Here is a 12,814-nt window from a genome sequence, read left to right on the forward strand (position 1 = left end):
AGGAGGGATGTGGCAGTACTGGGAGCAGGCTGGACCCTGCTCAGAGCTGGAAAGGTTTAAACACGGAAACGTCAAAGCCCTCGGTCGCTGCCATCCTCCCACTGCCCCCACAGGCACTCCAGAAGTCCCACACTCCTGCATCCAGGAAACTGAGCCAAGGAGGAACATGCAAAGCCCGGGGTGGGCAGGCAGGTGTTCCATGCACAGGTGGGCAGGCGCAGCATTCCCGGCACTGGCGGAGCCGCACCAGCACATGCACCTCATTACTGCTCAGAGTCATTAATTACCTTCTGCAGCCCCCCTCAAAACCTGGGAGCCCTGTGTGCCCTGTCCTCCTCAATTCCTACAAAACCCAGGGACTGGGTTTTGCCCTCTCCATTAACTCTTTGGCATCAGGATTTGGTGCTGTTGCTGTTCTGCACTGGAGATTTGCTGCTGCCAAGAGACTGCCAGGGAATTCTGCTGACACCCAGCAGCTCTGATTAATCCTTCCTTGCCAAGAAAGGAGATTTCCAGCTGCTGGTCAGTGATGGGGAGAGAAACAGCAGAGAAATCCCATTTCCCACTTCAGTGGGCTCATTTCCTCAGCTCCACACAGCGGCCTTGGAGCCGGAACCCCGGCACGGGAAGGCTGACAGGGACCAGCCTCTCTGCAGAGGTTCTGGAGACTGGAGGGACCTGCTGGAAATCCCTGTCAGAAGCACCTGCAGGAGTGGGAACAGCCCTGGGAGGTGCCACACAGCTCCCACAGCCCCATCTCGCTGCTCAAGGAATGATTATCCCAGAGTAGCTCACTGATGGATGAGGGGAAAACCAACCAGAGGGATTAAAACAAGGATCTCTTTGTTGGAGCTCACCATTCCTAACATATGCTGGGGTTTTTGTTGTTTTATCCTAGACAATGGTGCTCTGACACTGCTTTGGAAAGCTCTGGACAGCTCATCCTTCTATCCTGGTGGTCCCTGCATTGCTTCAGAGATTAAAAAGAGACATTAAAAAACAGGCTGGAAAAGGGATGTTGCTCGTTTGAGGAAGGGGGACTGAAAGCCACACTCCCCACTCCTCTCCTCATCCCAAATCTCAGATATTTATTGGGTTTTGGTTATCCTGACCCTCCACCAGCTCTGTGGCACCTGTTCCAGCCATGGGATTTTCAGTCCTTCTAAAACAAGTGGCAGGCTTTTGCCAACACCCTGCACAGCAATACTGGAATTGTTTGGTAACACGTGGCCCTCTCCCAAAAATATGGGGAAAAAAGGGAAATGATCAAAAATAAATGCATAAAACTTGCAGGACAATCTCCTGTCAGTGAGCAGTACACACACGGACTGACAGTGAGTGTTAGTCTGAGCCACATCCCAGTTAAGCTCTCAAAAGCCAAGTCCTAAAAGCCTTTCTGTGAGGACAGAGGGCTGTTCACACAGATCCAACCCCCAGCAGCTCGTGCTGGCCACTCCCAGCTTAGTTCTAGTGATCTCCAGGCAAGTGAGAAACAAAGAGGGAGAAGAGCTGAGTTAGTTGGGAGAAGTCACCCAGGAAAGGCTGACGGACAACGGACAGAGGCTGCTGGAAATGCTCACCAGAGCTGATCAACTCGGTCAGTGTCCCTGCAGGGAGGAGAGAGAGCTCAGGCTACAGGCAGAGGGAGCAAACACTGGCAACCAAGGAAGCTGGAAGGTTTTACTCTGCTCAAGGCCTTACACTGTGGGGTTCAACTCATTTCCACTCCCAGGGAGGGGTGTAAATGTTTACTACAGAGATACTCGTGGTGTTGGTCTCACCAACAGCCAGGTCACTGCACATGTGGAAGCCGAAGGAGCAAAGACCCTACAGGGAGATTTGAGGCAGACCTGAAACCCTGAGTCCATTTTAACTCCTCTTGGGGCTGTGTGTGACCTGTGTGTATCCAGGCTCTAGGAGTTGTCCCAAGCTTAGGTTTAGGGAACTGAGCCCTGGGGATACAAATTTGCATAAACACAGTGGGCATGGTAAAAAAAAAAAATTCAGATTCTTCTCCTTCTTCCCTGGGTTTGGTTAACTTTACAAGACTAAATGGAGCAAAATATAAACCAGACACAAACTCAAAACTACTTTCGTAACTCTTTGCAACTTCAAAAAGCAGGAGAGCTTCAAAATGTGGTAACTGAGATTTATTTAAATGATGGTTCCTGTAATAGTTTTTGCATGTTCAGAAACCAGGAATAGGAATTTATTTGAAACAGAACTGGAAACTAGAGATTCTCTGCCTTTAACTTCAGCATATTGAGCCAAGTGATCTCTGCCTCCTGCTCTTCATCAAGTCCCTGCTACTGCCTGAGCTGCTGCAGCCTCTGTGGCAACAGGTCTGGCCAAGAATAATCCAGAAAACCTTGACCTCACACAGGTGTTCCGTTCACATTCTGTAGGAGCAAGTTAACGAAAAGGGGAGAAAGGTTAGAGAAGGAAAGGAGCAGCTTTCCAACCAGCAATGGAAAGAAGATGCTATTCCTGTATTTCATGTAAATCATATACTGAATTTCTGAATGCTAAGAGGACAAAGCTCTATTTTGCATAAATCTAAACTGCCTCCAAATCCAGTCTGAGTAAAGAAAGGTGGGATCTGTTTTGGCTGGAGTGAAGCAGACACCAAATGTGGCTTTTAAATATCTCCCTGCACAGACTGAACTGAGCAGCAGGAGCTGTTGTGTTCCCCCAGCAGCCATCCCTGCCCAACAGGCGCCCCTGGGCAGGGGCAGTGTCCTGGGGGTGTCAGGGAGCAGAGCAGTGCCCAGCCTCCTCTCCCCGTTACCTGCAGTGGTGTTTCCGACTGGCGAGCCAGAAGGCGCTGTCGCAGCCGTAGCAGTGCGCGGCCAGGTGATCCGGGAGCCACCGCGTCACCTGTGGGGACGGCCACCCGCGTCAGAGACAGGGCAGTGGCCACGCTCCTGAGCCGAGCCCCCTCCCCAGCTCCCAGAGGTTGTGCAGCAGAGGGCTCATAGGCACAGGTACTGGTATGTCAGGTGTGAGACCAGCGGAACACAAGGAAAAGAGTTCCCAAGAAGTGGCACACGACCAAAGGCTAGAGGATAATTTGAATTAGGATTATCCCAGAGTGAGCAATTTACAGGGATTTAGTCTGTACCTCTGTATCCTGTTTATCCACCTGTTCCCAGCTGGCTTCAGAGAAAATCTCTGTGCTGCAGCGAGACAAGCAGTTCTGATCCAGATTGCTTTCCGAGTCGGGAATAGATGTCTGTTGGCAAACAAACACAGCTGAACGGAACCCCCCAGATCCCTGTTCCACACAAATAAAACCCAGAAACCCCAACAGGGCATCCCTCTGGTGATGGGATGATGTGAGGCAGAGTGAATTTAGAATCCAGTTTCTCCTGCAGAGTTCTGGGAAGGCTTTGGGTAATCAACCAAAACCTGCTCCCTGTGGCTCCAATTCCAGGGTCTTGATTACTTTCCAAGGGTGTTTCACTTTCAAAACTATAATCAGTAATACAGATATCCTTTTGCTGGCAAAGATTCTGGAAAATACAAGCCAAATTGCATATGGGAAACTCAGAATTTGAGCCATGTATATTCTATGTATAGGTTTTGGGAATAAGGCTTCCTAAATATAGTCCATCCAGGTAGAGGTGGATTTTAACTTGCTTAAAACTCAGCCAGCCCTTAAAATATATCAAAACAGCAAGAAATCGTGAGTTAATATATTTTTATGCCTGAATAATGGGCAATTCTGGAGTTCCAGAGGAAAACCTGCAACTCCCAAGCTGAGGCACAAACAGAAGGTAGAGATCAGGTCCTTAAGAATGGGGAATTTTCTGGAGGCACTGCCAGCCTTCCACTGCAGCTTCTGAAGGCCCTTACAAATGGGAGCAGAATCCATTAAGGCAAAGCACCCAATTTATCTAAGGAATTCAAGCTTTTAGCAGTGACACTGAGCCCAGTGAGCACCTTGTGCTGCATCTCCAATGGGAAGAGCCAAGAAGGCTCCAAGGATTTTTCACAACAAACGTACCTGGGACTATCCAGCACCTCTGCCACTTCTAAACAGTGAATTCAACAAACAGAAGTTGGGAACCTCTTACAATTTTTTTTTTTTTTAAATTTTGCAGGCATATAACCATGTAGGAAAAGGAAATTTCTGATGGGTGTTGCAACAGCCTCAGGAATTACAGGCAAGTGCTCAAACCCACAGGAAAGCACAATTCTCTACAGAAGTCTCTACTTTTACAACTTTAAACATTTCCAAATAAAAGTGCAAATGGTTTAAAAGCTCCCTTAAAATCCTTAATTCGTTGAGAGAAAAACCCTAGATGAAATACAGCTGCCACAAAAGCTCAGGTAATTTATTCCAGTTAATTAAGAATTCTAGAAATTTATTCCAGTCATTGAGCCTGGAGCACCTGAAAGGGATGGTATGACCCTGATGGATTTGAGCTCACAGAGCTTGCCAGTGCAGCTGGGACCTGCAGAGAACCAAGGAATCATCCAATGCTCCTGTGCCAAAAATGGCAGAGGAAAATAACTGCTCTGCTTGAAGACAGTAGTAAACCAGGGGTTTGGTTGGTTTTATTGAAGTTTGGTAAACCAAGAATTTGGTTGGTTTTACCGAGGCCAGGGAAGGTGTTTAGATATGGCCAGGGGTGTATGAGCTGCTGTGCAACATCCATCTCGAAATAAACCTTTCTGGTCAATCTGAAGTTTGGTGACAGTATCAGTCACCAGCATCTGCCACTATCAGGTACTCGGGCAGTGTTTGCCCTCTTCAGGATGACCTGGAGAGGTCTAAGAGCCCAAAAGTCAGGCCCTGAGCTGTGAGCCAGGAGACGAGGGCTCGGTGAGCTCCGTGCTCAGCCTAGCGACGCTCACTCACCACGTCGTCGCCGTAGTCACCGTTGAGCCGCAGGGAGCTGTTGAGGAGCTGGCTCTCCAGGCGGCTCTTCAGCTCCTGCACCTGCTTCTTGAGGGTCTCCACCTCCTGCTGATGGCCCGTCTCGATCTGGCGCAGGCGCTGCTGGATGACATCGCTGTAGACGGGCATCCCGTCATCGTCCAGGTGGCTGCGCGCCGGCTGGTCCGGGCTGCTGGCCGGCTGCTTCCCGAGCTGGCTGAACATCCATTTCTGGTGCAAGTTCCTCAGGTGGAGCTGAGCAGAGCTGCAGCTGGCCGTGGACACCTGCCGGCTCAGTGAGGCCTTGATCCGCCCGTCCTCGCCGTTGACGCAGTGTCCGTTGGTGGCGGGGAATTTCGGGGCCGTGAATCCCGCGGGTTTCTCCACCAGTTTGTTCTCCAGCTCCAGCTCCCCGTTATACACCAGCTCATCTTTGTGGTCTGCTAGAGGCAAGGCACAAGGGGAAGGCATTGGGAGGTGTGTGGTGCTGCTACCAGAAGTCCTATGCACTCTTGATCCCAGTTTTTGGAGCTCTATCATGCACTCCCCCTCCGGCCTGTTCTCCAGAGTTCGGGACAGCTCGTCAGTGCTGTTGTCGAAGGGGTGGCGTCTGTGGCACGGAGCCCTGGGCATGAGCTCAGGCTTTGCTTCGGTCTCTGTTAAGGTTTCCGTGGAGCTTTCGATGTTGGATGTCCTTTCCTCCAGCAGGGCTGTCAGAGGGAAGGCAAGGCTGGCCTGGGCCGTGCCGCACAGGCTCTCCGCTCCTCCTTCACCTTTCCCAAGACTTTCCTCCTCTGTGTTGTTTGGAGCATCTCTGTTTCCGGAGCCCTCGGAAGGAACAGCCTGCAGTCCTCTGCCCTGAGGTGCCTTCTGCAGAATGCAGCTGGTGTCGCCGTGCTCGTCCTGCTGCCCTTTGAGCTCCGCAGCACCATGTGAGGCTGGGTGTGGGTTGGCTGTGGGATTGTTCGTTATGGTACCTGTATCCGCCTCGGCCTTTTCCCCACACAGATTGTCAGCTCTCTTCTCCTTATCCAGGCCAACCTCATCCCCTTTCCCTGCTGCCTCCAGGCCACCCCTCAAGTGCTCCTCCAGCCCAACATCATCTTTAGTGGCCTCCTGCAGAATGTTCTCCATTTGTCCCTCTGCCACCCCAGCTGCCACAGAGAGCTCTGCCCCCACGGGGGCCCTGCCCTGCCTGCTCAGCCCGTCCCCCTCAAAGGGGTCGTCCCCAGGGGGGCCCAGGCTGCTGAGCTCCAGGGAGCGGCGGTGCTCCTGCCACTTCTCGTTGAGGCTGGGGTCGCTGCTCCGGCGGTTGGTTGTAGGCACGCTGCTGTCACAGGCTGTCGTCAGATTGTCGAAGGATCTTGTCTTTGGTAGCCTGCAAAGGGACAAACAATCCCACTCCCAAGTCAGAGGATGTTTTTATAACATTGAGCTACTGTGGTTCAAAACCAGCCCCCCAGCTAGGACAGAAACAATCTGCCAGCTAATGGACTTGTGGGAAGTATTATCCAGGAGCACATTCCAACCATCTGTAGTGCAGAGCTGTTTCAGTACTTCGTTTGCCATGAGGAAAATATGCTAAACCAGACTTCAAACATTCCCAGATTAATCCTTTTACCAACAAACCCCAATTATTACAGCCTGGTCACACCTCCTAAGTAACATGTGCTCAGAGCCACGGTACAACAAGCGAAGAAATGGTTATGCAACACTGAAAAAGAATTCAAATTCAAGATAACCAATGAAAGGTTATATCCCATGAGGACAGAAGGAATTCTCTGTGGCTATGTGACACCCAGGGTTTAACTCTATTTGCCCAGCTTCTCTCTGCCATGCTGTCAGCCCTGAAATGTGACAGCTTCCAAACCCACCCCACGGACAGGCTGTGCTTGGGCAGCTCAGTCCCACAGTTCTGCCAACACACCCGCAAGAAATCCTGCCCTCCCACCCGAACATTCTCCTTTCATATCCCCAATATTCTCTGTTGATCTTACTTTACAGGATGGGATTTCTGGGCTCTAGGCTCACCTGCCCAGAGGTTGCTCTTCGGGGCTAGAGCCTGGCACAGGGTACGGGGCACAGGTGTCGTCGGCGGGCGTGGAGGGGGAGGAGCAGGGCAGGTAAACAGCGCTCCAGAGCATCAAGTTCCGCACATGGCACACGGGATACAGCACCTGCCAGGGAGTACAAGGGAAGGGTCAGCTGCTGCCTCCCAGCAGGAGAAGTTCAGCTCTGAGGGGGGCAGTTCACTGGGCAGGTCACAGCTGGGTGACAGCTTTTCATCAGCCACACTTGGGGCTGGAATGACTTTTTCTGTCAGAGGCAGAAAACTGCCAGCCTTCAGCTCCTCCTGAATGAACTGCAATGAGCTCTCTGTGAATCTACACCTCCACAACTCACGGAATTCAGTGGCTCCTTACGAGTGCTGAGGTTCCCTTGTGTGCTGTGTTGCACCATGCCAGGGGGAGCTGAACTCACTCCATGGACCCCAATCCACCACAGCCCAGCCTGGCTCCAGGGGAGGCACTCATGGGTACATATTCACTACATGCAGAAGTTCTTTGAAGGGGCAGCTTGCTCTTAAAAGGGATTCCTTGATTGCGGAATATGCTTTCTGCTTCACTTTAAAAACACCTGGGACTCATTTTAGCAATTCCACTCTTTTCCAAGCAACTTTCCCATGGAAAAGCAGGCAATGGCAGAGGAACAGCTGGCTCCACCAGACAGGCACTGCCCAGGCTCCCCAGGGAATGGGTTGCCAGAGCTCCAGGAGCATTTGGACAGCGCTCTCAGGGACAAGGTGGGATTTTGGGATGCCCTGTGCAGGGCCAGGGGTTGGACTGGATGATCCTGGTGGGTCCCTTCCCAAATGAGGATATTCTGTGATTCTCTGAACACTCTGCTTCTCTGGCACTGAGCAGGGGAAGGGCTGTGGGGTGGCTGCTGCTGTTAAACAACTCTGGCTCTGTAAGAGATGCAGTTGCACCATAGGCACCTTTTAAAGCCTGAAGCAAAACCACAAGAAAATGAACCCAAACCAGGAAATTAGCCAAACTCCCACGTGCAGGAGTGTCCTTGTGAGTATTTCCTGAGAACAGGGGCCAAGTGGGGTAGAGCACAGAAGGGCAGCCCAAGGACACATCTGTCCACACAGTCACTTCGAGAGCCCTCTCTATGCTCCTCCTGGCATTTTCATGGAAATCTAGAGGCATCCACAGCTTTAAGATCCCCCCAGGCTGTGTCTGCTCTGCCTCAGGAACTCTCCCCAGGAATGTCAGGTGGGAAGGCTCCAAGGGCTCATTGCAGTGACAGCCCAGAGTCAGGGCACAATCAGCCAAGGAGGGCTCAGGGGAGTAGAAAATTCATCTTTTTACAACCACTGTGGGCATAAAACTCCTTCCTGCTTAGCCAGGGTTTTGTTTTGCTCTAAGAAACAACTGAAAGCCACATCCTCATATACAAAGCCACTGCACAGTCCTTATAGTTCAGTTTATGACATCTGATACTTTGAGAAATAAAAAAGGTTTAAATATTTATGCAAGTCCTTGCAGTGCTAACCATGATGTCATTTGGTGTTTGCTGTCTTGCCCATGCTCTGCACCCCTGAATCCCTCACATGACCTTGTACCAAACACACAACTGAGCCTCCTCCCAGAACCTTCAGTGAGCTCCTACGCGGAGGAGCCAAACTAAAATCCTGAAGGTATCAAGAAAAACAAAGATACACTAAATAATCTGAGCCACTTTTTCTGTTCCGATTTAAAATGAATTTAGACACAGTGTCTAGGTTTGCAGGCAATTTTGTGTCACTCCTCTGACACAGCTCAGTTCTCCAGAGAGGTCTATTTATCAAACACTGAAATGTTTTCCATTACAAACAATAAAATATTTAGTCACAGAAAGCACCTTTCCAGTACAGAGAAATTTCTGAGGTGGCATTTGACATTCCCCAAATATCAGCAAAACTAACCCAAGACTTCAAACATCAGCCTGAGCTGGGTGTTCCAAGGTGAATGTCTGGGGGAGCTGAGCTGGTCTGGAATCACCTCTGTCCGTGGTGACAGCTCGGAGAACCACACAAGGGTTTAGGCTGGAAGGGACCTTAAAGCTCACCCAGTGCCACCCCTGGCATGGGCACCTTCCACTACCCCAGGGTGCTCCCAGCCCCATCCAACCTGGCCTTGGACACCTCCAGGGATCCAGGGGCAGCCACCAGCTCAGCTGTGGTGCCCAGGTATCCAGGTCACCCACCACTGGGCTGTTTCTCAGGGGACCCCCATTTGCAGGATGCTGTTTGGGGCAGCCCCCAGGGCTCTCCCACGGAGGGGATTGGGGTACATACAGATTCCGACTGGGAGGAGTAGAGCAGGTTTTTGAAGGCTTTGTTTGCTGCCCGCAGCAAAGACCAGACGGAGCAGGTCCGTTCCTGAGTGTGTTTCTCTCCTCTCTCTTTCGCATTGTTGCACAGGAATGTTCCAAAGAGGCAGGAGTAGGTGTGCTGCACCAACTTCACCTGCACAGAGCCACACACACAGCGTCAGCTGGCACAAGGGGCTGGCCTCGGCTCCCTTCCCTTCCCGGAGCAAACCCTGCCCCAGGGCTGCCACACCAACCCCCAGCATTTCTCACATACTTCCCTACAAACCAATTGGAAAGGAATGCAACAGGAGTGGAATCGTTTAAAATCATAACTGAATAAATTCAGGAAAAAACATAACATAGAAAGACAAAATATTTGCTCCTAATCAAGTATGTTGATACAAACTCATTGCCCTGCAGACCAGGCAAAGCAGAATCACGATTCCTCTGCTACAAAACATTCATGCAGCACAGAAATGCTGATCATTAATCACTCCACGCTGGGCCCAGCCTAACAAATGCCAGCTTAACTTCAGGCATATCAATGACTTCCTTGGGATTATTCAGATGTTTAAATGAAGACAAGTGGTTCAATACTGTAATAAATTAGGGGTTCACTCTACAAAGGCCAGCACACCACGGGTATGTTCTCTCTCAGCCCGTGGAGATTAGCAGTGTGCTGTGAAGCCAGTTACTACCACCTGTATCTCATTTCACAACTGAGCTACTCGGGGACTGTACATGGGCTCAGTTACATGGCTGAGCAGGCAAGTGATAATTCCAGTCAGCCACAATCAGAGGAATGTGCCTTAAATCTCTTAGTGGATCAGACACTTCATAAAAACTTCTACTCTTCAGACTACTGGTCCTACAGCCCATGACTGCCACTTCCCCAGGGATCTGAGAACTGACTTGGACCATCCTGGGTGAATTCCTAATAGGAATGCTGTCTGCTTCCAAAGAAGATAAGCACAGCTCCTATATCCTACACATTTTCAGTGAAGAAACTGAAAAAAATGAATGGAGCAGGTTGTTTTTAGAGGAGGAGTATTCAAGTCGAAACAAGATCCAAGCAGGGGGGAGTTTGCATCATCAGTAAGAAGGGTTTTTTTCAGGCTGTGTGGATGTTTTACACCTCTTAGGTGAGGCTATTCAATGAATATAATTTATTTCTTTAAACTCTAAAAGAAGTCCTTGAGGCTCCTGTTTTTAAGGGTGAACAGACTCAGTGGGTTACACAAGTGCTTTTGTCCCCCGTATCTGGGCAGCTTTTCTGTTCTCTTTATCAGGTGAGAGCATATATAGAATATACTCATATATATATAAAATAATTGAATGGTTTGGGGGAGAAGGGTCCTTAAAGCCCACCCAGTTCCACCCCCTGCCATGGGCAGGGTCACCTTCCACTATCCCAGGTTGCTCCGAGCCCTGTCCAACCAGGCCTTGGACACAGAACAGTGGGAAAATCCGCCCCCAGGCTCTCCAGCAGTGTTTAGCAGCAGTGTATTGCCCAGCAGTCTCCCAACTCACAAGGAATGCTTCGTTAAACTCGAAGGAGCAGGGGAACTGCCTCTGGAGCTGATGGACACAGTCCAGCCACTGCAGAAACACCGGGCAGCGCTCGTTGAGGTCATCCGAATTCTCCCCGTGGCCACAGCGATCTGCAAACTTATGGCCAAAATCCAGCCACTCAGTCTCCACTAGCACCTGGAAACCCTGCAGGGATGAGAGGAGAGATGAAGAATTCCTATTTTTCTTTGGTTCAGTTTTCTGAGAGGGTCTGAGACTTGTGGGAATCGCTGTGTCCTCTCTTCTATTTCCCATCAGCACTGGGCTCATTACTTCTCTTTCCTGCTTTCCCTAATGCCTCTGTGATCTGAAATGGAATTGGGACAGATAAGGATTCCCAAACTACACTAACAGGAAAGGGAATAAGGCAGGTTAAGCCCTCAGTGACTGGCAGGGACGATCCTGATATGAGCCCTATCTCATCCAGGCAGTGAAAAGTAGGAACTTCATGTTGCCAAAGCTTCTGGATCATGGTATCCAGTATTTGGACAAGTTACATAAAAACTTTTCTTGAAAATGATGGTCAGATCCACTTGTCAGGAAATAAAACCATCCATCCACAACAGGACATCCAAGCTCAGGGAGAGCAGGTGCTTGTCTGTGCGTACAGCAGTCACAAGGTTGATTAAAGGTTCACTTGAGTGATTTTTCATGAAAAGGGCAAAGAACATTCCCAAACAGTGCCTGGGTGAGCAGCTGAATGTCACACCTTGTCTCACAGGACCTGATATCCATCACAGGGCAGGAAGGTTTTGGTTCTTAGTGGAAAGAAAAATTGTAGAGAATGTTTATTGAGTCAAAGGCTGTGATTAGAGCCAAAATAATGGCTGTGATTAGAGCCAAAATAATGGCTGGCAGCTGAAAAGCTTTAAATCTGACAGCACTGAAAACTCATTTTCCTCAATGTTTCTGATCCTGGTACAGACAGCTACAGTTTATGGGAGACAGGAAAGGCCCAGACTGCGCACAGCACAACTCTGCTCCCCAAGCAGGAAGGACAGCACCCTTTGGAGGACCAGGAGAAGATCCTGTGCCCAGGCCAGAGCAGCACGTTTTGCCTGATGGATGCCAGCTTCTAGAATCCATGTGGAAAAGGATCCAAGAAGTTTTCACACTTCCATCCAAAAGGCAGTTCCAGCTCCTGGTCCTAGTGTGTGTGAGGCTTCAAGCAGCAGCTCACAGCAGTGTTCAGACACAGAGTTCTGTTCTGGACAACAAAGGCATCTTGCCCATGGGATGGCAGATGGAAGCCAGCCAGCACACGTCCCACAGTGCTGAAAAGTGATGGAACAGGGGAAAATCAGGAGAAGCAGAACTGACAGAGGACAATGGAAATGTGAAACTGGAAAACCATGCAGCTGGGAAATGCAGCAAAGAAGAAAGCTCTGTATCAGTGCTTGGCTGAGAACCTGCAGGGATGCAGCAGAAGCTGCACTTGCAGCACTTCGTACTCCATATCCCTAAACTAAACATGGGGAAGCACAGACCATGACTGTGCAGTCACAGCAGAGGGAATGTGAGCTACTCCTGAGTAACACAAGCACCTACACTTGGAGGTAACTGCAGACGACAGGTGACAAACTACTGCCAGCTTCAGTGCCTTTGCCAGGGGAGAAACCTGAAATAACTCACAGCCAGACTCCCTCCAGAGACACCAATGACTCCCAGCTGCTTTGCCCACCTCTGTGGTCCTGTAGTAGGGGTCCAGCAGGAGCTTGGCCAGGGCCACGATCTGGGGCGTGCGGTCCCAGCCGTCGGAGCAGTGAACCAGCACGGGCCGCTGGTCCCGGTCCACGGCGTGCACCACGAGCAGCGCGGATTTCAGGAGCACTGACAGGTGCTGCAGCCACTTGGTGCTCTCCAGAGCTGACAGCCAACTAGAGGGAAAGCAGGCAAGACAGTTTTTGCTCTTTTAAAATGCTTTCAGGTTTGGATGTCTGAGTTTATCACGGCAAAGCTCCTGTTTTAATAAGCTGTGAGTGTCAGTCTGTAGCATTTTTC

The 12,814-nt window shown here is 50.3% G+C and overlaps 1 protein-coding gene across 10 annotated transcripts in view; it reads right to left on the bottom strand.

Annotated features, from left to right (window-relative positions):
* Positions 1-12,814, bottom strand: part of MTMR3 (myotubularin related protein 3) — a 72,050-nt gene that overhangs the window by 2,861 nt on the left and 56,375 nt on the right. For 4 of the 10 annotated variants that reach the window (XM_041488940.1, XM_041488938.1, XM_041488939.1 and 1 more), the window contains 8 exons: positions 12,495-12,690; positions 10,775-10,960; positions 9,228-9,398; positions 6,914-7,059; positions 4,865-6,260; positions 3,122-3,232; positions 2,789-2,877; positions 1,581-1,607 (listed from right to left, as the gene is read on the bottom strand). In XM_041488940.1, coding sequence (XP_041344874.1) covers positions 1,581-1,607; positions 2,789-2,877; positions 3,122-3,232; positions 4,865-6,260; positions 6,914-7,059; positions 9,228-9,398; positions 10,775-10,960; positions 12,495-12,690 — 2,322 coding nt within the window. The other 6 variants (XM_041488942.1, XM_041488946.1, XM_041488944.1 and 3 more) reach the window with 6 other exon arrangements.

The sequence above is a fragment of the Pyrgilauda ruficollis genome, unplaced genomic scaffold (assembly GCF_017590135.1).
Source record: "Pyrgilauda ruficollis isolate IOZ18807 unplaced genomic scaffold, ASM1759013v1 scaffold9, whole genome shotgun sequence".
Classification (NCBI taxonomy): domain Eukaryota; kingdom Metazoa; phylum Chordata; class Aves; order Passeriformes; family Passeridae; genus Pyrgilauda; species Pyrgilauda ruficollis.